General features: G+C 37.0%; 1 protein-coding gene across 1 annotated transcript in view; it reads left to right on the forward strand.

Annotated features, from left to right (window-relative positions):
* BTAF1 (B-TFIID TATA-box binding protein associated factor 1) overlaps nt 1–24892 on the forward strand; it is a 50307-nt gene that overhangs the window by 16513 nt on the left and 8902 nt on the right. The window contains 21 exon segments of the mRNA XM_041127479.1: nt 743–906; nt 1203–1339; nt 1991–2102; nt 3380–3448; nt 5983–6072; nt 8596–8691; nt 8907–9083; nt 9641–9781; nt 9932–10056; nt 11239–11359; nt 11434–11538; nt 11780–11929; nt 12558–12700; nt 12860–13034; nt 13519–13722; nt 16978–17404; nt 18491–18681; nt 19638–19791; nt 19882–19991; nt 22029–22230; nt 22646–22794. Of these exon segments, the coding sequence (XP_040983413.1) occupies nt 743–906; nt 1203–1339; nt 1991–2102; nt 3380–3448; nt 5983–6072; nt 8596–8691; nt 8907–9083; nt 9641–9781; nt 9932–10056; nt 11239–11359; nt 11434–11538; nt 11780–11929; nt 12558–12700; nt 12860–13034; nt 13519–13722; nt 16978–17404; nt 18491–18681; nt 19638–19791; nt 19882–19991; nt 22029–22230; nt 22646–22794 (3242 nt within the window).

Here is a 24892-nt window from a genome sequence, read left to right on the forward strand (position 1 = left end):
AAGATTGTTAAGAGACTCTAGCACCCTAGGAAAATTATGCTTATGCTTAAGTCTACATAGCCATCAGGAGATAGTTTGGTTAGAAGGAAAGGAGACACCTGGGTCTAGTGCATTTTACAAGGAAGAATATTTTTGAAGAAAACAGGTTCAGAGTCAGCCTAGCTCAATATAGGATATTGGATTGAATATCATTTGATGGATTTTATTGGTGGTTGTTAATTCTTAGGTCTGTGTTTCCCAACAGAAGATAAAGTTTAGGAGGAAAAGAAACCTTTAAAGAAAAAAAGAAACAAAACCCACCAGACTGCCAAAATCAACAGATCCCACAAGGATGCATGTGCTCAATGAAAAAGCACTAGTTCTTGAATCAGTTGCTGGATTTATTTTTTAATGTGCTAATTTGCTCCTTTCAAAGTGTACTTTCCTAAAAATTCGGGGAAAATTTGTTTTATTACTTCTGTAGACCATGTAGTTTAATTAATTTTGTGAATTTAATGAATAATGAGCTATTTTCTGCTTAAAAATTGATCACAGTTTAAGTACTAGTATAGCTCCAGCAGCAGCAAAAGTCTTACTAGGAATCAGTGTGATTTGGTTTAAAAGATTGTATTGATGTATTAGCCAAGTACAACTTAATTCTGTAACTTCTGGCTTTCTTGTATTGTTTCATTGAGCAAATCTTCAATAATACATCTGGTTGGAAATCTGACACATCTTCCCTTTTTTAAAAACTTTTTTTAAGGTGAAATTGATCCTAAAGAGAGGATAGCGCGACAGAGGAAACTGTTACAAAAGAAACTTGGCTTAGATATGGGTGCTGCAATTGGGATGAATACTGAAGATCTGTTCAATGATGAAGATCTGGACTATTCTCCTTCTTCAGTTTCACTAGTAAACAAACAACCTGTAGGTAAAACCTCGGGCTGTTTGACTGCAAGGAATAATACAGTGGGTTTGCTTTATTTGTGCTTCTGCAGTTATAATATTTATATTTTGAGTCTGATGATCAATGTCTAATATGGTATGCTTTGGCTTCCTGAATTCTTATGCCCCATAGTTGCATATTAGTATTATTTGATGTCAAACTGCTGCTCTGAGTTTGAAACGATGGAGGGTTGGGGAAGTTGAGAGCAATGTGAGTTTGAGGATTTTTCGGGACCTTCATTGTAAGAAGAGCTGACAATGAATGACTTCTCTTTCAGACTCTTCAGGCTGCTGAGTTAATTGACTCAGAATTTCGAGCTGGTATGAGCAGTAGACAAAAGAATAAAGCCAAAAGAATGGCTAAGCTATTTGCAAAGCAAAGATCCAGAGATGCAGTGGAAGCTAATGAGAAGAGGTATAATAGTGAACTGGTTTGCTTTTATGTCAGTTCAGCTGGGATTGTGATTTGATTTATGTGTTGAAAAACTTTCTACAGTCTTTGCATCTTAGTCTTTTATGTGCTAATTGTGCTGATGATAAAATGCTTGCATGCCGTACTGATTCCCAGTAGAGCTTTGTTAGGGACCTAGCTTCAGAGGGATCTTGAAGTAATGGGATGCCACAGTTAAAATTTGTGGTTTGTTCCTGTTATTAAGTACAGCTTGAGAATAGTGCATGAAAATGGGGGATTTAAGAAGATAAGCAATAACTAAAAATTTCAGATATAACTTTCTGATGCATGCTGTGTTCCTCACTGTAGTTTATAGTGATATATTGTACCTACTGTGTTTATAACAAGCAGTAAACAAAATTCTTCCCTCAATTTTATTTAAGAATTTATTTCTTGCGAAGGGTTGAGAAGGATTGCCAATTTGGGACAGCATTCTACTGTCTCCTCGCTGAACTTTTTACACATAAACTTAACTATTTTGCATATTTCAGTGTTAAACCTCTTTGTTTTGTATTCTTGTCACACTTTATTGTATCTGAAAACTTCAGTTGTAGAAGTAATTACTTCCCCTAAAGCATACTTTCAGTTCATAAACTTATACTTGTTCCTTCTCAGCAACGATAGCACTGATGGGGAACCAGAAGAAAAGAGAAGAAAAGTTGCAAATGTTGTCATCAACCAGCCTGCCACAGACTCAAAAACATTGGTAGAAAATGCTCCAGAAGAGGTATGATGTATTGTTCTGCTGTTAGCAGGAGTGATCATTCAGTTTCTTAATGTAAACCAAAGCTCCTTTATGCTCCCAAATTCTTCAGTTATTTTAGCATTAAGAGAAGTGGAGTAAAGAATGCTGTTGCCAGCTTACTTTTATATGTAGTGAAGCAAATGAGCTTCAAACTGTATATAGCATTGAGGAAGAAAACACATGTAATCCATCGGTAGCAGTTTGACCCAAATGAACCTGAGTATGTGGATTGCAGGTGTCAGACCTGGTTATTAAACTGTAAAACTGTGCTAAACACTTAGATGATAGGATTACACTGGGCCATAAATAATTTGATCTAAATGTTCATGTACACTTTATTTAATCTTTGCCTTACTTTAATTAGGCTTAATTTAGAAGTTCTATCTTTAGTAGTTGGAGAGTTAAACAATTACCTTAGTCTTAGAAAAACTTGCATTTGTTTCAATAGACTGAAAAGCTGAAAAATTTTAAGAAATGCTATACCAGAATACAAATGGTACATAGACATTTCTTTGAAGAGACTTTATCTTGATTAGTCTGTATTCTGCAAAAAGAAGATTTTTCCAGACATAGGTTAGTAATTAAATTCTTATTTGTGAAACAATGATTGGAAAATGAATTTGAGAGATTAATGATAACTGCAAGCTGAATAGCTGCTGGTTGCTAGCATTTCAAATGCTTTGTGTTTGTGATGTTGTGAACTTAATAATATTAGTATCATAATTTCATTTCCACAGCCATGTCAGTTTCCTTGTGGAAATTTTGGGATTAGTGGATATGCTTCTCATTTTCAAAAATGTGGAATGTGTTTTGAAAAGGGTGGTGTTTATTACTGGATTAATTGACCCAATTTGATTATGTAGTGTAATTTCAAATTGAGACTTACCTATTATGTTCTTTAAAGGCAAAGTTCATAAATTTAAAGAATCACTGGGGAGTATAAGAAACTTTGCTTAATTTCTGCCTTAGTGTGGTTCCTAAAGGGAGGCTGAATTCCAGAACAGCAAAATTAATTACCATAGAGAAGAGGTTACCCTACTAACAGACAAACTTCATAAGCTTTTTAAAAGATCCAGTGCCAATCAGCAAAGTTTCTAAAGTGTGGAAAAAGGCTGGTTGTTTTTTTAATTCTGTCCAGTGACAAAAAAATACTTAAGCTTTTGGAGGTCTTTGTTATTTTCACCTAAGTGGAATACAGTATAAAAAGTGTTCGCCTGATCTCTTTTAATCTTGTACGTAATAATTTTTTATTAATTTAGGCAAATGAATGGCCTCTGGAAAGCTTTTGTGAAGAGGTGTGCAATGATCTCTTTAACCCTTCTTGGGAGGTAAGACATATATGCAGTATCTAAGGTGTAACTATAGATTTAAAGAAAGGCTTCAACAGAAGCACAAAAATTTTATGTGTAGGTCTTAAGAACATTTTGCTGGATATCAAAAAATTACATCAATCATAAAAGCAGATTACATAGCCAAGTCAAATCTGCTTTTAGAGAACAAGTGTTTTTTAAGAATTGTTTAAAGGGGAAATGAAAACAGATGTGTAATGTATACTCAAGTGGAGAGCGGGAAAGGTATGGAAAGCAGTGATAAGTGAGAAATCTGGAAGTATTGAAATACAAGCAAAACAAAAGCACATGAATTGATGGTCAAAAAGACTAAGCAATTAAAACAGGCTTGGATTCGTCAAGAGTTTGAGGAATATCGTGTGAGTCTTGCTGACAACAGTGGCATGTTTGTCTAATGCTAAGCTAGTAGAAAAGGAGGGGGAAGATCCTTTGGTAATAGGGGGTAGGCTACAAATCATTAGTTGTTCTCTTCATTTATAAAAATGAACTTTTAACTTTTTCCAGAATGATAGTAAATACCAACTACAAAAACTGTATTTTCTTGTTGCCTAGACAACTTATTTTCAAGATTCAAACCCTGTTCTGCTCATGCTTTTATTCAGTCCTTATACTGTTTTCCACAAACTTTGATATCAATTCTAAGCAAAAATATGAAGTAGCTGACAATGGTCTTTCTTCCTTGAGCAGAAGATGGAAATAACTGTTGTCAATTAACTTATAAAAATGTTGATCTTTTGAAAGAGTAAATGTTAACACCAACTGTAACATACTTGGGTATATCTGTAGTACAGTTTCAGTAATAGCAGTTTGGCTCTGCCCATACTCACCTCAAACTTGGAAACACAGAGATACATCATATGCAACTCGCACAATTATTTTGGGCCCAGAAAAAGGATAATTATATTTGTGGCACATCACTGCATCTGAGCTAATAAGCCTCACCTTATTTGAAAGCAGGCTGTTTGCATTTGAAGCCAAAGTTGACTTGTCTCCTGGAATGCAGACATTCTCATAGCTTTCTTAGTACATTTGATGTAGGGTGCATGGATCTTAATTAAGAAAGTTGATCAATATAGAATCATTATTACAGTATGTTCTGGATGAAAAACAGGTTAAACTACCTCAACGTACATGTTTATAAAATGGTCCTCTGGCATATTCTTGCAAAGGCAGCTTGGATGACTAGTTCAGACTGCTTGCCTAGCTTATAGGCAGCTGAAGTCAGGCAAGATGAATCCTACTACTGCTGTTTCCTTTATACATTTGTCTGTCTTGCTCTTTTGTGTTTGCAGAAGCTGAGAAGTTAACTAGTGAAGTCTTCCTCTTTTGGCTTGTAAAAACTAGCTCATAAGCAGCCTTGGACCAAATAAACAAATGATTGGTGTATTGTGAACAATTAAGATTCTAAGACTAGGTGCTCTGGCTGATTTTTATTGGCTTGCTTATAGATTTTATCAACAACCACTGAGCTGTACATATGGGCACATGTATGCTTGCATTTCATCTAAGATATTCTGATTAAGGGAGAACCTGCCAACTACTCAGTTCTAGTTGTTACTATCATTAAATGAAATACAATATTTTTTCTGCTAGCAACAAGCATGTGTATAAAATGCCCTTTAAAAAAAGAAAAGGAGCAAGTTCTGCTCTAACCTATGTAAAGACCTCTCAATGAAAACCTGGTTCAGAACTTTGCTTTTGCAACTTTCTGTGTATCTATTGAGTGGGCTTTTCTTGTTTAGCCAATTACTAGTCCAGTTACATATCAAAAATATGGGAAACGTGTGCCTGTAGCACATCTTTCTACTGGTCTTCTGTCATTTCCAAAACTCTTCCTAGTGTGTTCAGCTGTTCATGTTTGGGAACATACAAGTGGCTATAATTTGCTTTCCCATATCACTTGTTCACTTTTTTTTAATATTTACCCGAGCAAGGCAGGTTTGTAAGCTATGCAGAACAGTAATTCTCAGAAATTTGTTTTGCAGACCCCAAAATACTCAGTGGGAATCCAAACTCTGTTTAAAAACTAATAGTTGTAGAGAAATACATAATATAAAGAGAAATACAAAAGTGTTGAAGAAATACAAGAATACTGCTTTTCTTTAGCTTATAAACTTACTAAAAACAGTAATGTCTTATAGTTGCTCTTTCTTTGAAAACTAGTGTCTTATAGTGAGGTAAAACTAAATGAAAACTGTCTTTGGCTACATTACTGCAAATATGGTAACAATATCTTCAGTGTTAGAAAATAGAAACATTTCTTAATTACTTCTGTCCATAAGCTGGCAAATACTTAAGAAAAAAACAGGTTGGTTTTAGGCAGATAAGTATTTAAGTATATGATTTGATCTAATAAAATACTACCCTTTCCCACAAGTCTTAAGTACCAATAACTTTGCAGCACTTGAAACATCTCTGTTAAGAATAAAGAAGTATTGTTTCAGTTATGCAGTGTTATTTTTATCTTTTGTTCCTAAACATTTAAAAACTTAGTTTTTATTTCACTTTTCTAGGTTCGACATGGTGCAGGTACTGGACTGAGAGAGATACTTAAAGCTCATGGTAAAAGTGGTGGTAAAATGGGAGATAGCTCTTTAGAGGAGGTACGTTTTCAGTCATGTAGACTTAACTTGTTACTTAAATGAAGTTTAGAAAACAGACTTAAAATACTTAAGCTTTGCAGGAGGTGCATGATCTGGAGGAATATAAACCATGAGATTTGTCTGATCAAAATGATCTGGATGAAATCACCGTATGTGCTGATGAAATGTTTACATTCTTTTAAAAAGGGCTGTGCAAAAAACAATACTACTGTATAAGTAGCCATTAATATGTAGACTGAGCGTAAAGTTACTAAACACTAGCTTCCATACTAGAAAATGCTGTTTTCAGGTCATGGTAAGGGTGTGCTGAAACAGAATTGACAAGTTGATTATGTAACTCTAGTGAAGTGTCTCAGACCATCTGATTCTAGTAACTTAAGTAGTAAGGTGACTCTATTGATCCGCTTGCTTTGTTATTATGAGAAAAAGTATTTAAATAGTCTATCTAAAAGGAAAACACTTTTTTTTTAAATATCCCACAGTAGTAGCTTGTTTACTGATAGCAAATCTCATCCAGATTCATACTGACTTCCCTGCTGTAAAAGCAGCCGGGAGAGCTTGTGGTTTAGAGAGTGTTGAATAATGAGGAGATACACTTATCAAATGTAAATCAAACTACTTCAGCATACTTTGTGTATAGGGAAAGCCAAAGCTGCTATCTGTCCTTGCTTCCATATGGAGTAGTATTTGTTCCATGGAGATTGCGGGGTAGTAATAACACACGCTGCAATAACAAGATACTTTAAACAGTTTCTTAACTATTTATGGAAAGAGTATGTGTACTCCATGCTAGCTTCAAAGGCTTCTGTGCGTGCTATATGCATTCTTTGACATGTATGGGAATATCAAATCCATAATATGATGAAAGTTTTATTCATTAAAATGATAGTTTTCAAGGGAAGTGGTGATCTAGTAGGCAAATAGTGGAGATGAGACAGATGATGTCTGAGCAGTTGCTTTTATGGGGCTTCTGCTCTGAGATTCAGAGCTACTGAGCTATTGGGTCTCTAATGAACAGAAGCCAGAACTTCAAGACAAGCTTGGTCTAAATTGCATTGTTAAATCTGGAGGAGATGTGGCTGAAAAGGAAGTTCCTTTCACTGGGTCTCCCACAGTGAAATACTGCTTCATAGTTCATGTTTATTTGTAAATATTCTTCAAACATGATTAATCAACTTTCTGTTTTGGGTTTGTGTAGTGGGGTTTTTGTAGTGGGGGAGGGGGCTCCAGGGGTGGCTCCTGTGAGAAGCTGCTAGAAGCTTCCCTGGCTCCAAGTTGGACCCGCCTCTGTCCAAGGCCAAGCCCATCAGTGGCGGTGGTAGCGCCTCTGGGAGAACAGATTTAAGAAGGGAAACCTGCAGCAGAGAGGGGAGTGGAATGTGAGAGAAACCCCTCTGCAGACACCAAGGTCAGTGAAGAAGGAGGGGGAGGAGGTGTGCCAGAGGAGGTGATGCCGCTGCAGCCCGTGGTGAGATGGCAGGCTGTCCCCCTCCAGCCCATGGAGGTGAACGGTGGAGAAGATGGCCACCTGCAGCCTGTGGAGGACCTCATGCCACAGGAGGTGGTTCTGCTGAAAGATGGCCGTGACTCCATGGGAAAGCCCGTGCTGGACCAGTCTGTGCCTGAAGGACTGCAGCCCGTGAAAAGGACCCACACTGGAGCAGTTCATGAAGAACTGCAGCCCGTGGGAAGGACCCACGTTGGAGAAGTTAGTGGAGGACTGTCTCCTGTGGGAGGGACCCCACGGTGGAGCAGGGGACGAGTGAGGAGGAGTCCTTCCCCTGAGGAGGAAGGAGTGGCAGAGACAATGTGTGATGAATTGACCCCAACCCCCATTCCCCATGCCCCTGTGCCACTGGAGGCAGGAAGGTAGAGAAAATTGGGAGTGGAGTTGAGCCTGGGAAGAAGGGAGCGGTGCGGGTAAGGTGTTATAAAATTTGGTTTTACTTCCTGTTATCCTGTTTTGATTTGATGGGAAGTAACTTAAATTGAATTTTTTCCTTCAAGTTGAGTCTGTTCTTTGCCTGTGATGATAATTGGTGACTGATCCCTCCCCATCCTTGTGTCAACCCATTAGCTTTTTTTTACATTTTCTCCTCCCCATCCCACTGGGAGGGGAGGAGTGAGCAAGCGGCCTCATGGTGCTTCGTTGTCAGCTGGGCTTAAACCGTGACAGTTGCCTAGGACGTGTTGACATTAGTCAGTATAGATTATCTGAATGACCTTACCTTTGTGTGCTGTGTAGGGATAAAATTATTTGTGTACTTTACAAGGTGCTCTCTAGCCTTTTGATAAAGGTACTATGTGTTTTTAAAAAAAAAAAAAAATCATGATGTTTGTAATAAGCCAGGTGAGCTGAATTACTGCTGGCTATTTTACCTTGACTATCTGTGCAAGATGACTATATTCAGTTAATTTAAACATATGTTGTCATATCTCTCATAAATTTTAGCTAAAGCAAGCATATCAGAAATCATTTATGAATAAATATAGTCAAGGTGTTCAATTTTTCTCTTTTTACAGATGATTCAGCAGCATCAGGAGTGGCTAGAAGACTTGGTTATTAGACTTCTTTGTGTGTTTGCATTAGACAGATTTGGAGACTTTGTTTCAGATGAAGTAAGTTGTCTCTGAGTGAACAGGTAGATCAGCTATGCTTTGTACCATGCTACTGCATAGACCTGTTATAACTGCTCACAGATACTTATTGCAAAGTAATTGATACATAAATTTCACCTTGTTGTATAGCAGTGTTGGTCATCTGACTCTAAGCATATGGGTTTCTTACTTCTGTGTGAAATTTGACTTAGAATCTGTTTTATCATTTATCCTAGGTGGTAGCACCAGTACGTGAGACTTGTGCTCAGACTTTGGGAGTAGTATTGAAACATATGAATGAGACTGGAGTTCATAAAACTGTGGATGTTCTCCTGAAGCTGCTTACACAGGAACAGTGGGAAGTGAGACATGGTGGTCTCCTAGGAATAAAGTATGCTTTGGCAGTACGTCAGGTAATAACCCTCATGACAAACAGAGCTTTGGAACAAAAAGCTCTGCTCAAAGTAGAAGGTGTGGCTGAACAGTACATAGGTATGATAAAGCAAGCTTTGCTTGCACTGCAGTCTCATGTGGGTTATAAGATGTGACTGCATTTTTATATTCAGTCTGCAGAAATCTGCAAGTGTATAGCAAACTTGTACTGTTGTAACTTGGTAAGTTACTTGCACAAAACTTTATAAATGGAGGCTATGCTTGCCTGGTTTTGATGATACTTTAATGTGTGAGGTTAACAAGAGCTGAGTGCTGCAAGAGGTTTAGTCTATTCGTGGTATTATTCTGCAAACACTGAGCTTTGTTTACACCAAAACTGAGCTGAGTTACAGCTCATTCAAATTTATAAGTTAGGTTTTACTTCATGAATGGTAACTTACAATATTTAGATTATAGTCTTGGACCTGTAGCTTCTGTTTTATATAGCAAACAGGTTTATCCAGACACTTAGAGTAATCTTAGTTGTTGGGGCATTATATGCTTTTTAAGTTTAAAATGCTTTTGATCTTTTTGGCAGGACATGATCAACACTTTACTGCCTAAAGTGTTGCCTGCAATAATTGAAGGTCTCCAGGATCTAGATGACGATGTCAGAGCTGTTGCTGCAGCATCTTTAGTACCAGTAGTGGAAAGCCTGGTTCAACTTCAATCTCAGAAGGTGACTGAATTGTTTTTCATCAATTCTGATTGAAAAGTTCACTTTTGGTCTGAGTGAAGAAAATAATGCTTAGAGACAGCACTTGGATTTTCCTTTTTTTTTTTTTTTTTTTTTTTTTTTTACGATAACCTCTTCTGCTTATTTGTGTAGGTGCCTTTTATTCTTAATACCTTGTGGGATGCACTTCTGGAGTTGGATGACTTGACAGCTTCCACAAACAGTATCATGATCCTTCTTTCTTCCCTTCTGACTTACCCTCAGGTCCGCAAATGCAGGTAACTTTTTAATTAGTATTGCTTCAGTATTGCAGGTTTGACCATCCAGCTATTTTCAAATTGGAATAATCAAAGTTGCTTTCAAATCATATGCCAAGGAGATGCTTAATTTAAATCAATATTTTAATTTTACTCTTCCTTTTCCTTAAAGTGAAGGTTAGGACAGTGCTTCTATTTTCATTACATTAGTAAAAGGCAACAAAATACTTAAGGTACTATATGTTGTTTATATGTGACTTTTTTTTTTGTCTCCTCTCTCTGCATTCATCTTGTGTAAATACTAAAATAGTAAAGGATATCGGCTACACTCATACGGTGGTCCTGCCCACAAACTTCTTGTTTGTCTGCTCCTTGTTGACAAACTCCAAACAAGAGAGCAAAATACGTACATTAAAACATGTGCATGTGCCTGTGGAACTTTGCTATTGGAACAGTTCTAAAGAAAGCTACAATCTTGAAAATGCACATCAATAGTACAACCAGTAATTCTATGACTGAAGACAATGCCTAGTTCCTCTGTTTGGGACTCTGTCAAATTAAAGGAATTGCATGTTAGTGTGTTAACATTTTTCATAATATACATGGTAAACTCACAGCATCTGCACTCAAGGTAGATGCTTTACACATCATACCTTTCTCATCCTATATGATTGTCACTGCTGAAGCTGGTTTTTGCCCAAATCCAAAATTAAGAATGAAGTTTTTTCACTAATGCCATCTTTAATTCAGCATGTACTACTTGCATCAGTTGATGTGCAAGTTCATGCACAAAAGATCCAAGCTTGTTTTTAATTATTTCTAAACTCATAAATGCCTAATAATAAATTCAAAACATAACTAAAAAACCTTTTTTTCTAAATAGTTGAACAAAGCCCAAAATATAATGCAGGAAACAACACGGTAAAAATACGTGCTTGAATAGACTAGTTCTTTATACCAGTAAGAAAAAACAGTATTTTCCTGAAAAAAGTTACTGATTTGAACTATTTAAAATGTTTAAGCTGTAGTAACTTGATCCTTCATTTGAAATCACCAAGCATATGCAGTAATACTGTTCTTTTTTAAAAAAAGCTTTCTTTTGGATAAAACTTTGTAACTGAGGATAAACAAAATTAACTTAGCTCTGTGTGTTTGTTTTTTTTCCCCCTGTCACTGCCTCTACATCTTTCCTTCATGTACCAGTATTCAGCAATCACTCACAGTTTTGGTCCCACGTGTGTGGCCGTTCTTGCATCATACTATATCTTCTGTGCGAAAAGCAGCACTGGAAACGTTATTCACACTGCTGTCTACCCAAGACCAGGTAAGAATTAGTTATTAGTGTTTTACTGGGATACACATTGGAATCTGCTTGATCATATGATATCCTTGTTTCAGAGCTCTTCAACATGGCTGACTCCAATTCTGCAAGACATGTTGAGGCACATATTTCAATTTTGTATCTTAGAAAGCAACCAAGAAATTCTGGATCTTATTCACAAGGTATTTGCATGACTCATGACCTAGATACATAGTGTTTGTGTATCCTATTCTTTTGTATCCTCTGCACTTTTGTGCAGATAAAGAATAGTGTGTTCATGTTACTTATTTTGTAGTTAGTCTGTGTGATGCTTTACTATAGAGTGAAGGAGAACAGGATGGTTTCTACAGTTTATCAGCACGTATATGATCTTATAGACCACATAGAAATTTGTTGTGATTTCCACTATGGTTCTTTCCCAAGGTATGGCTGGAACTGTTAAACAAGGCATCTGTACAGTATGTGGTTGCAGCTGCTTGTCCATGGATGGGAGCCTGGCTCTGCTTAATGATGCAGCCGTCTCACTTGCCCATTGACTTAAACATGTTGCTAGAAGTAAAAACCAGATCAAAAGTAAGTGAAATGTGACCTCACTAACTGTTCTGGGGAGAGTAGGAAACTGATCAGCTGTATATGAAGACATGTTCTAAAGGTGCTAAAGGGGAGTGGTGGTACCTTTCTGCAACTCCAAATGTAGCCTATCTCACAAACCTCGTCTGTAGAGCATAATAGTTCTTGTCAGGTTATCCATGAGAGTTCAAAGTTCTGTCACATAGCACGCTACCTGTGAATGCTTTATAAAGTTTTTATTTACATGGTTCCACAACCATCATGGTTCCAAAACCATCTATTTGCAGGACTGAGTTAAATCTAAAAGCATGATGTTATTTCTGAAAATGTGCTGAAAAAGGTTTCCTTTTTCCTCTGCTTGGGCTCAGTTTATCAGCTATATGTTAAGTATTAGTTTTAATATTATAGTGAAGGAACCATATCATACATTTAATAGGACCATAGAATACTATTAGTGGAGAGGTGATTTACAATGATTAACTACTTTACGAAGTCTGTTTATCCAAGAAACATTCTGGCTTAGTCCAACTTTTGCAGGATATGATGGTTATTGGAATTGTTATGGAATATGAATTCATCTTTTTTATTACAAACACACTTACTTTCAACCTCTCCCAACTTTATTCCATAGGAGAAGGCAGGTGCTAAACTGCGTCAAGGTCAAACCCAGAATAAAGAAGTGATTCAGGAATATATTGCTGGGGCAGACAGCATTGCAGAAGATCCAGCAACCAGGGATTATGTTGTCATGCGAGCTCGGATGATGGCAGCAAAGTCAGTTTACTGGAAATTTGAAAAAATATTTTAAAGCAATTTATCGTTATGTAGTGTTTTTGTCAATCTAATTATGTAGACTTTTTTGGCATTTTGATTTTGAATTGCTAATTGCAGAGTAATTAACACTGAAATGACTGTTCTTTCTCCTTTTGTCAGGTTGCTGGGAGCACTTTGTTGCTGCATTTGTGACCCAAGTGTAAATACTGTTACTCAAGAAATAAAGCCAGCTGAATCATTAGCTCAGCTACTGCTCTTCCACTTGAATTCTAAATCTGCCTTGCAGAGGATTAGTGTTGCATTAGTAATCTGTGAGTGGGCAGCCTTGCAAAAGGTAGGATGTTTCTGTAGCAAAAATAAATTTTACTTACTATCTTAATCCACAGCTTGTCGTCTGCTACTTAGCTTGAAATAAAATTTCAGATGATAAGCTAAAATGGTATTTATACATCTAAATACTAAAGTCTTGATTGTTAGACAGTGGAGGAATATATTACTTGGTAGCTAAATGCCAACTGTCAGAACTATGAATCAGTAAATATGTTCACATTTCTTCTACAAATAAGTCTATTCTCAGGACGCATGTTATCTAAGGTCAATGATTCCTTTTAACATGACTGTTTTCCCTGTGTTCGCTATCACTTCTGTTCTAGTGGCAGACTGAAGATTTTGTTCATAATCTTTAATAATACACGTTACAAATGTTAATGGTCCCTCTGGAAACTGGATTTTTGTAGCTAGATTGCTCTGTTTAGTGCCCAAAACTGAACAAAAGATTGTGATTACTCAAATACAAATCATGTCTTTTCCTGTTATAGGAGTGTAGAACTGTGGCCATTTGTGTGCAACCTCGTTTACTTGGGGTTCTTTCTGAACATCTCTATTATGATGAAATTGCTGTTCCTTTTACACGAATGCAGAATGAATGTAAACAACTCATCTCCTTGTTAGCTGATGCACACATTGACATTGGAAACAGAGTAAACTGCAGTGTATTTACAATAGATCAAGCTAATGAGCTGGTAAGTAGAGGCATGCCTGCCCTTCCTTCAAATCTATTCTTGTCTTGAAATACATCTTCAGCATAATTATTACACAGACAATAACTTTCAGAAATAATGTGGTGACTTCATGCATCCTTTGACATGAGATATGTAATAGATACTTACCACTTCCCTGTGGTGGTTACAGACTATGCCAAACATTGAGTAGAATGCAAGGTACATACTTAACAGGAGAAAAAATTGAGTGTTCTGATTCCAGGTGTAGATTCACTATTGAAATCTACACAGAAAACAAAGCAGGCAGGAACTTGCCACTCCCAAAAGACTAGTAAATAAACTGTAGATTCTAGACCTTCTCCCCCTGACCCCCCAGTCATGGGTTTTAAAAGTGGGTTTTTTTCCTGGCTGCTCAATTGTTTTGTCTTTTTCAATCAGAAAACATCAGTGTTAGATGTGCTAACAGAAAGTAGCTCTTGACATGAAAAGCTCTGTAAGCAAAAATAGAGCAGAAATAGTGTGGCCAGCAGGACTAGGGAAGTAATCGTCCACCTGTACTTGGCACTGGTGAGGCTGTACCTTGAGTACTGTGTTCAGGTTTGGGCCACTCACTACAAGAAAGACATTGAGGTGCTGGAGCATGTCCAAAGAAGAGCAACAAAGCTGGTGAAGGGTCTAGAGCACAAGTCTTATGAGGAGAAGCTGATGGAACTGGGGTTGTTTAGCCTGGAGAAAAGAAGACTTGGGGAAGGCCTCGATTGTTCTCTACAGCTACCTGAACAGAGGTTGTAGTGAGGTGGGTGTTGGTATCTTCTCCTAAGTAACAAGCGATAGGATGAGAGGAAACGGACTCAAGTTGTGCCAGGGGAGGTTTAGATTGGATATGAGGAAAATTTCTTCACTGAAAGGGTTGTCAAGCATTGGAACAGGCTGCCCAGGGAAGTGGTGGAGTCACCATCCCTGGAGGTATTTAAAAAGATGTATAGATGTCGTACTTAGGGACATAGTTTAGTGGCGGACTTGGCAGTACTAGGTTAACAGTTGGACTTGATCTTAAGGGTCTTTTCCAACCTAAATGATTCTACGATTTCTATGTTGGGGCAACAAACTAAAAGGTTGTTCTTCCAACCACAAACTGGCCTCTTAAGCAGAGAGAAAGATGAGTATGGACAGATGAGGTAGGATGTAAATTAAAAGCTTGTGGACTTGAGAGCCTGCAAAATAAAAGGGGACTGGGGTGGAAGGGGTGTGTAGATCTGGGCGTTGAAGGAATGTTGATGGATGTGGTGCAGCTTGGGGCAGGGGAGCAGTGGGATTAGGATCCTGGATGTTTCGTGTGAGCAACTGGGATGCTGAGGATAAGGGTAAGAATAAGAGAAGGTTTAAGTTTGTATGATTGTCATGGTTTAAGCCCAGCTGGCAATTAAGCACCACACAGCTGCTTGCTCACTCCCCCTTGGTGGGATGGGAGAGAGAATCAGAAGGGTAAAACTGAGAAAGCTCGTGGGTTGAGATAAAGGCGGTTTAATAGGTAAAGCAAAAGCTGTGCATGCAAGCAAAGCAAAATAAGGAATTCATTCACCACTTCCCATGGGCAGGCAGGTGTTCAGCCATCTCCAGGAAAGCAGGGCTCCACCATGCTTAAGAGTTACTTGGGAGGACAAATGCCATAACTCCAAATGTCTGCCCCTTCCTCCTCCTTCAAGCTTTATATTGCTGAGCATGATGTCATATGGTCTGGAATATTCCTCTGGTCAGTTGGGGTCAGCTGTCCTGGCTGTGTCCCCTCCCAGCTTCTTGTGCACCCCCAGCCTACTTGCTGGTGGGGTGAGAAGCAGAAAAGGCCTTGACTCTGTGTAAACACTGCTCAACAGTAACAAAAACCATCCCTGAATTTACAACACTGTTTCCAGCACAAATCCAAAACATGGCCCCGTACTAGCTACTATGAAGAAAATTAACTCTGCCCCAGCCAAACCCAGCACAATTATTATGGCCATGATGACTGTAGTATGATGGATCTTGAAATTCTGAGGGTAGTATTTATGTAGTAATATGCAGTAGCTTAACTTGGAAATCTCAACATATCTTTAAAGTTATAGATAATGGTGTATATGGGCTTTTGGCACCCAGTCTGATTATGGCTGCTATCTAAAATGAATAAATTACCAAGGTAAAGCCAGACAGAATCATGTGAGCTCATAGTCTGTGAAGTACAGGAGTTTTCATATATTTCAACTTTTTACTCTTCAGTCTAGTAACAGGGCTGCTTGACCAATGCATGTTTTTCCAGAAGACTTCCATTCTGGATTAGAAGACTCATTCCACAACTATTTGCTATTTTCTATGGCTGTCTTCTGCACCCTCTTCAACTCTTCAAGTTTCCTTGAAATACAGACACCAAACCTACTCTGCATTGTAGTATGGGGTCTTCATACATCAGATGGAAAAACCCTGTACTCCTTCTTGCTATTCATATTTCTTGCATCCTTTGGTTATTCCAGTCATCAAGGTCATGTGGAATAGAACTTGAGGTATCTACAGAATGAAGCAGTACAAGTCTGACAGTTGAAAGACTTGACCTGAACATTTAAAAGTAAAAGGCAAAAACCAACAAAAAGCCCCCCTCAGACTAACCTTCTCAACAGCTGTCATCTTTCCTGTACTTAAGAGTCTAACTATCCTATCATTTCCATGTTCCACATTGCTTTTAATCTGTTTCCTGTGAAAGATTTAAGCAACAGTAGTCAGCCAGTTGTGACTGGCGGAGGATATGCAGGCTTTCCAACTACTGTGTTGTGCTGATTTTTTCCTTAGATTTTTATCCCAGTCTTTTTCCTCAAAAGAAAATCAGCTTGGAAACAACTTCTCCATGCATGGGACCTTGCACATCCTTTCTGGCCTCTTGTATTCATAACATTCTCCTTTGCTTATCTGTCACGTGCTTATGTATTGCCAGAATTTGTGGATATATCTGGCAGATACAGGATAATCCAAATTTGGAGGAGTATGTAAACTCCTCTTTTAGCTTTGGGAGTCTAGACTTGAAATGTTCATAATATGCCTGATTTTGCCCTTGAGCTGCAGTTCAAGATTCCAGCAATTACATTTTGGAGTATTTCCTACTATTTGCTGGAAAAATTGAGATGATAATACTCATACAATAGAATAATTGATGGTGAAGTGACTCATGTTCTACCATGAAAACCATAGTTTTCAGAGGATATCCCGTTTTACAGTAAATGAAACAGGTTTGTAACTCTTCTTTTTTATTAGGTTACTTCTGTTTTCAATGAAGTGACATCATCCTTTACTTTGAGTCCTAAAATTCTACAACAGTTGGACAGTAAACGACAACAAGTCCAAATGACCGTTACAGAAACAAATCAAGAATGGCAAGTGTTGCATCTGCGAGTCCATACATTTACTGCATGTGCAGTTGTGAACTTGCAGCAACTTCCAGAAAAACTAAATCCTGTTATAAAACCCTTAATGGAAGCTATCAAAAAGGAGGAGAATACACTAGTACAAAACTATGTGGCTTCATCTATAGCAAAGTTGCTTCAGCAGTGTACAACAAGGTCTCCTTGTCCCAACTCAAAGATTATAAAAAATCTCTGCAACTCCCTCTGTGTGGATCCACATCTTACCCCACTAGCAGCATGTCCTGCACAGCCTCAGAGTAGCCATGAAAACTCAAAAGGTATGATATCTAAGACTGCAAGGATTCTTAAAATGTCTGTGCTTGTCTCTGAACAGTTAAAATGAGTACTTGAGTAAGTCTTGTTTTCAGTGTTTCTAAAATGCCAGCAACTGAGCCTTTGTTTACTAGTAATTATTTCATTTAGGTATCTTAAACTACGCACTGTGTGCAACTTATGATGTGTATAGTTTTCAGAAAATGTATGTATAAAAGACCTTAGTTCCAATTTTCAGTTATTTACTGTTACTCAGTGATTATCCACTTATGATCACATTTCATTTACATATCTTATGAAGCTTTTAATTGAAATTAAGTATGGAAATAAGAGTAGCCTGTTAGAAAAAAGTCTGGCTTGTGTTATGTTCCATAGGCTAATAGTAAGATTAAAAAAAAGATGAGGACAGTGTTGGAAATGAACAAATAATCCTGTGCATGCTATGGTCATGGATTTTTTTTGAATGACTGTCCCTTGCTAAAAATGTATGGATTGAATAAACAACACAAATTAAGAACTTAATACTCTGCAAGATTCTAATCTGCTTTTAATGTTTGACTGTTATACATTTTACTTTTTCTTAATTAATGTGTCCTCCTTCATCTCAGAGTAGAATAACATTCATATCTGATTAAAAATTAAGCTGATTAGCACAAATAGAAACATCAACAAATCCAAAGATACTGATGGCATCTGCTGTTGTATCATGATAGAAGTCTTGAACGGTTTGTAAAGGACACAATATAAGTTTGTTTAAACTTTAGCACATAATGGGTTGCTTTATATAAAAAAAACTTGTGCAAACTTTATATATTTGACTGAAGTTTTGTTACCTGTGTTTCTTGATGAATAACAATTTATGTGCCAGTTTGCACATTTAGATTTTTTCATGCAAAGTCTGTAATGTGCTCTTAACAAAGTAACTCTATACTTAAATTTTTCCATCCTTGAGGACGATGACACAGTTTTTTGTTTTGGTTTTTTTATTTTAAAGCATGTTGAAATCTGCAGATGACTTGTAGGTAGCCATCACTTCCTGTGTTTTAAACTGCAGCTTAAATTGTTGTCAGCTATTCTCTTTTTTCCTTCAGGGCCCAACTCTGATAAAGATGGGATGCATCATACAGTTACTAAGCACAGGGGAATAATTACATTGTACAGGCATCAGAAAGCTGCTTTTGCCATCACAAGTCGGCGAGGTCCTACTCCAAAAGCTCCAAAAGCTCCAATTGCAGATCTCCCCACTGGCAGTAGTGGAAGCATTCCTACTGAACTTGATGAGGTAAATTTCAAAAACTGGCATTTGCAACTTGCACATCCACCCCTCCCTTCCATTACTTTGAATTCTCTGGAGTTGATAGCATTATAATAGGGATATCTGGGATCTTTTCGTGAGAGAACTGAGTTGACGTAAAATTTTGATGCAAGCAGCATATGTTCATTGATGGTCATGTTTTAAATCTTCAGTGTGTCATTAAGAAAACTAACTCCTGAAATATTTTACATTTAGTACAGAATATGAATAACTCAATAGAAATCTATGCAAATGGATTTCCACAAACTGCTGTGATTGTGTCCCATTACCCATGTTAGTGTTGGTCATCTTGATGCACAATGGATGCTCTGAAGCATTAAAAACAGTATTTGAAATATGACTGACTTTAGGATGTACATGTGACTTCCACACTTGAAACGCTAAAATTTTTTGTTACTGTTTTATTCATATAAAACTTCAGTATGTTTTAGTAAGATCCTAGTTAGGACTGTGATTCCTAAACAGTGTTGTGGATTTTTGCTCTTAATTGTTAAACTGATTTTTATCAATTCTAGTTTCTGAAGAGGGTGGGAACAAGGGAAAGGGCTTAATAACAAATCAAGTATTGTTTTTTGGGAAGTTTTGCTAGCATGTTACTGTTCTTGGTGTCCCTATATTGGTGATATCTGAGGTTCTTGAACTGGAAGCAGTTGGAAAACCTCTTGCTGAAATGGTCCTGTGTCAGCAAAAGCCAAATCCCCAGATTTATAGGATTTAAATAAACTGCTATAAAATATTTTCAATTTTTTTACCTGTATAAAGAAGAAGGTAAATAACTTGCTGATGGATTTTCTTCTTTGTAAGTCTGTTGTAGGTAGCTATGAACACAATCAGAATTGAATGCCTATATAACAATGGGAGCCTCCCTGAAAATAATTGTTTTTCTTAAATGTATCTGTCTTCACTACTTTGTTTAATTCTAGGCTCAGAAACCTTATGTTGTACAGAGAAGAGGAGCTGAATTTGCCTTATCTACTATAGCTAAACATTTTGGTGCTGAAATGGCAACGGGTTTGCCACATCTCTGGGATGCTATGGTTGGTTCATTAAGGAACAACATTCACATAAATAATTTTGGTAATTACACTTCTGATTTAAACTGAGGGGGCTGGTAGGCTGGGGGCAGTATGTCAGTTTTAAACTGAACACCTTTTCTGCTTTTTACAGACCGAAAGTCCTTACTGGAAAAAGGAGATGCTCCTGCCCAAGAGCTAGTAAATTCCTTGCAGGTTTTTGAAACAACAGCAGCTTCAATGGATACTCAGCTACATCCTCTGGTAATCATATTCCAAAGCAGCTTTTGTATGAAGCAATTCAGTCTGTTCATTGCTGCTGTTTTAAGTCCTTGTTTTGTAAGGTTTCTTTTTAGATGTTTTTCTAACTTTGCTCAAATGGTGTGTTTATTCACTTGCTAGTCTGCCTGTTCTCCAAGTCCTGTATCCTAGTCTTGATAAATGGAAGACATGGCTTTCTGTCTTCAGCAGTTAAGCTGTTATGTTTTAAAGTTGTTTTTTCCCTGTGTCCTATAGGATGTTAAATTCTGTATTTGTTTATGCAGGTTGTAGAATAAACCACAAAAGCAAACACCTACGTACAATTTAGCCTTGGCCTGTCCTTTTCTGGATGAGATGCCCAAACAAGATTGTGTCTAAAGTTTGAGTTATGATAATAATTATGCTGTTGTGTCACATTGAAGTCAGTGTCTCAACTCTGCTTTATTCTAATTCCAGATTTCCTAAACCTGGAGAACAGACTGCTAATACGATGCCTTCTCTTTGTTATTAAAGTACAGAAAAAAAACGTTGTTATGCTGCATTATGTGGCTGACTGAAATGGGTTGACTTCCAGTAGACTGATATGTAGTTTGTGTGGCCAGAGTGGGGGGAAAAATGGTAGTAATAAAGACTGCACAGTTTACTGCCTGACTCCTGTGTAACAGGCTGAAGGTTGTCAGAAGGGCTCCCTGTGCAGGGAATGTAAAAATTATGGGAAACTTCAGTTTCCACCCAAGTAGACTGCATTTGATTTTTTTTTTTTAATTATTTTTTTTAACCCACCACTCAATGTAAAAGACTTAACATTTTAGATGCAGTAGTAGGCTCTGAACTGACTACTTCTACTCAGGAGAGAGATCCTGGAGTTAGGGTAGTTCTGTGAAAATACCAGCTGAATGTAAAATACTGGTTAAAAAAAAAAACAGTAGAAACTTAAGAAAGGAACAGAACAAGGAAGTCATCATTATGCCTACATCTGAACACAATTTTCAGTTCTAGCCTATTTGCAGTACTATATTTCAGAAAAAATGTAGTAGCACTGGAAGAGGTGTAGAGAAGGGCAACAGGATGATAAAATACGTGAAAAGGCTCCCATGCAAGGAATAAGTAGGCCAGAACTTTGTCTGGAAAGGATATGATGGGAAAGGATGGGTATAAGGAGTGGCTGTAGAATTCTGAGCAGATGGAAGGGATTCATATGGAACACATTGCATTGTTTCTTATCTATTTTAATAAAATACTGAAGTGATTTTGAGTGAATTTAGCATATGATGTATTTCATATATATTTTATATATATACATACATATGGTATGTAGTTAATGTGTAGATTGGTTTTGAGGGTGGTAATACTATATACAGGTCTCAAAAAAAAAAAAATCATAGCAAGTCAAAAAGGGTGGAATTGGTTCATCAAAGCTAATATTTAGGGACTTCCACACTAGGAAAAAACTGACCATCTGTTTAAGATATTTGACATAAATATGTTGTTTGTGCTGATGAAGGACATGTATGTACACATGTACCCCCTTGGGAAGATGTGAGTTTCCTTCTGGGTGTCTATCTTGTCACACAGAGTTAATAAGACTCCCAACATGGATAATTAATCTGCCTAAACGTAAATGGGATGAATCTAGGACAAATTTGTTAGCTGGAAGGAATTCTTCAATCTATGTATCTGTATTTAAGCAATAATTCTTTTTTAATGAAAAGTTCTGAGTACTTAGTACTGTATTTTTCCAGTGTGAAACACTTCCTTAATTATCAAGGGCTTCTTTAATTTTCATTTTTACTAAAACCCTGAAGATTCTGTTACTCTGAATTTTAACTGTATTTGGGTAGTAATACTTGTTCAAAGTTCAATTGTCTGTCTTCTGAAACAATTTTTCAGTTTTAAACAATTAGATCTTGTGAAGGAGCCATTTCAAGCAGTCTTTGGGAGGCAACAGTGACTTAAAAAGACTGTTTACTTCAAAATAATTCAGTAATTTGTTTATGATTTATATTAACCTTTTTTCTCCCATTCTCTTCTGCTATTCAGTTAATACAGCATTTGCCTCATCTTTATATGTGCCTTCAACATCCCAGCACTGCAGTGAGACACATGGCTGCTCGTTGTGTAGGTGTTATGAGCAAAATAGCTACCATGGAAACAATGAATATCTTCCTAGAGAAAGTTCTACCATGGTTGGGAGCAATAGATGACAACACCAAACAAGAAGGTGCAATTGAAGCACTTGCGTGTATCCTTGCTTGAGTATTCAAAAATGCAGAAACTTCTTTGCAGTTGCATGATTTGGAGGAACAAAAACTGTTGCCTGAAAAAAATGGGAGGAGGAATGAAATAAAATATTAAGCCGTTTTTCTCCTGTAGACAAGAAATAGAAGAAACTTTCATTCCCATTGCCTTCATTTTTATCTATCAAATGAAGTTTTGGTGAAGGTAATTCAGCTTCTCAAACCATGGAATTCACTGGGCTAAATTTAACTGGGTAGACCAGGCTTCCTCCCCCTCTATTGCTTTGTTAGTAGAAATCTTGTTCATCTGAATGTAATGTGTTAATGACTTTTACCTCTTGAGTGTGAAATCTGCCAGGTATATATTGATGTTAGACAATCCTGAACTGGTAAAACCGATTTCCTTAATAACTGATTCAGGTGTAATGGAGCAGCTGGATGTTGGTATTGTTCCATACATTGTTCTTCTAGTGGTTCCAGTTCTGGGTAGAATGAGTGATCAGACAAACAGTGTACGCTTTATGGCTACTCAGTGCTTTGCAACGCTGATTAGACTAATGCCTCTTGAGGTAAGCTCAAGTTGTAAGTATACTAAGTACGCGAACTGTGCTGTATCCACTTTTTCACCAGCCACAAAGTTCAAGCTTCTGGCTTGTTAAACGCTGAATAAGTAACTGTTTTTATAGATGTTGAGTTTGTAACAGGTAATCGAAGATGCATCCTTTATAATGTAAAATGAGTAAAACTGGACGCTCTGTTAGTAATTCTCTAAATTAATGTTAAAGTAAAATTTCTCTTTATAAGAAACTCATTTCAACTGTGTACATGAAGTTAAAGTGTATATTCGTTAATTGTGTATAACGCTGCTGTTGCTAGTTTTGGCTCAAAAGTGTTAAGAGTTGTATGTGCTCTCTCCTATGTGTGGTGTTGTGTATGTGGTCAAGAGAAATGCATAGAAAAGCAATACTGATTTCAAAGGAAAAAATGAAATAGCAGTAGTAGAAATGGTGTGGAGATAAGTACAGTTACCTATTCCTAGTTCTTAAAATCAAAAAGCCCCACCCTACAGCTTTGGGCAAAATAATATGCGTATTGTGATCCAGTAGTGTTTAATCAGTACAGATTTGCTTCAGTTTCTCATTCCTACTACAACTTGCATACCTCAGACACTTTCTAATATTGCACTTCAGGGACTACAAGGCTTCTAAATTATTTCCACCACCAGATGGTAATAGAAGACAGTTCAGAATTTGTTTGCATGTTTCTAATGGAAAAAAAAAGTTGGTTTAATGGCTTTAGTACCTTTTATTATCTCAATTTTTAATTTAGCATAATAGAACCTTAGGATCTGATAATTAGCAATCTGCCTTAAATGGAGCACTTCCTACATGCTTGCACCAAAAAGTTGAAAAAGTTGAAAGTGAGCAAAGTAGAAATTAATTCCTGGCATGCTGCTGTTCATTCCAAGGCCACTTACACCAGTGCCCTTCATATGCATCTAAATACAGTCCTATGGAATACATGTAGCTTAGATTTGCTTTTTAAAGCTATTTTAATAGAATTCAGTGAGCATCTCTTAAAACGAGACTACTTGTTTTATTAATTGCATACATATGCATGATCAGTTCATGTTTCTTTTCTGTCGTAACTCAAGCACTCCCTTAGGACTTCCCTTTCCAGTTAAGGAAGTTTAGTATCAGATATTGAACTATTAAATATGCAAACTTAAAAATATGCAAACTGGGAGTGAAGTAGATTAATAATGAGAGAAAATACCAGTACTGTTGTGGGACAAGTCTTTTGAATGCTAGCAATTTTAAATGTTAGGCCAAACAAGGAATTTAAATTGATAACTGTAGAGGGGTTTGGAGTCATCTCAGTGGAAAGAGTAGAGGGGGTAGACTGATAGGGACTAGGGAAATAGTTGTTTCATGGGGAAATACTTTATTAAGGAATCCTTTTTTGAGATTGAAATAACCTTATTATCAAGTTTTCATAGACAAAGTTTCACACATGCTTTGTTTGAAAAAACTTATGGAGTGGTGTTTTATGGATACAGTTTTACTTTTTTAAATGGGAAGACTTCAGGGTAGTCTTGCAGACGTTTCATAAGACAAACTCTTACAGTTTTCAGTAGTTACAGTGGTATTATTAAAACAAAAACTTTCCACTCTTTCGATTTCATGACCCTGAAGTGTGACTTAGTTCTGTAACAAAACAAAAAGTCTGTCTAGTCTTTTGTGTTTATTGCTGGCATTTATATGCTACCTAAAATGCAAGACCTGAATTCAGCTGCTGGATGAGAAAAAGTGATAGAGGTCTGAATAAGCATGGAATTTCTAATCTGTATTTTTGTGTTGGTTTCTAACTGTGAGGAATTGGAAACAATAGCAATAAATGAGTTGTGAGAACTTAGCTATGCTCAGTTTCCTGTAACTTTATTCTCAATTTCATTATTCATTCAACCATAAAAACAAAAATATGACTGAGAGAAGGATTGTAAGATAAATGGTTCGACTTAATCTGTCCTGTTTTATTGATAAGCAGTCATGCTGCAAGTTGACAATATACTTGAACCAAGTCAACTGGCATGGTATTCACATTTTAGACGTTCTTTTAAAAGGGGGAGGGTAGGAAGAGCAGTTGTTTGAACAAGCTGGCAGTTGT

Source organism: Aquila chrysaetos, chromosome 11 (genome assembly GCF_900496995.4).
Source record: "Aquila chrysaetos chrysaetos chromosome 11, bAquChr1.4, whole genome shotgun sequence".
NCBI lineage: Eukaryota > Metazoa > Chordata > Aves > Accipitriformes > Accipitridae > Aquila > Aquila chrysaetos.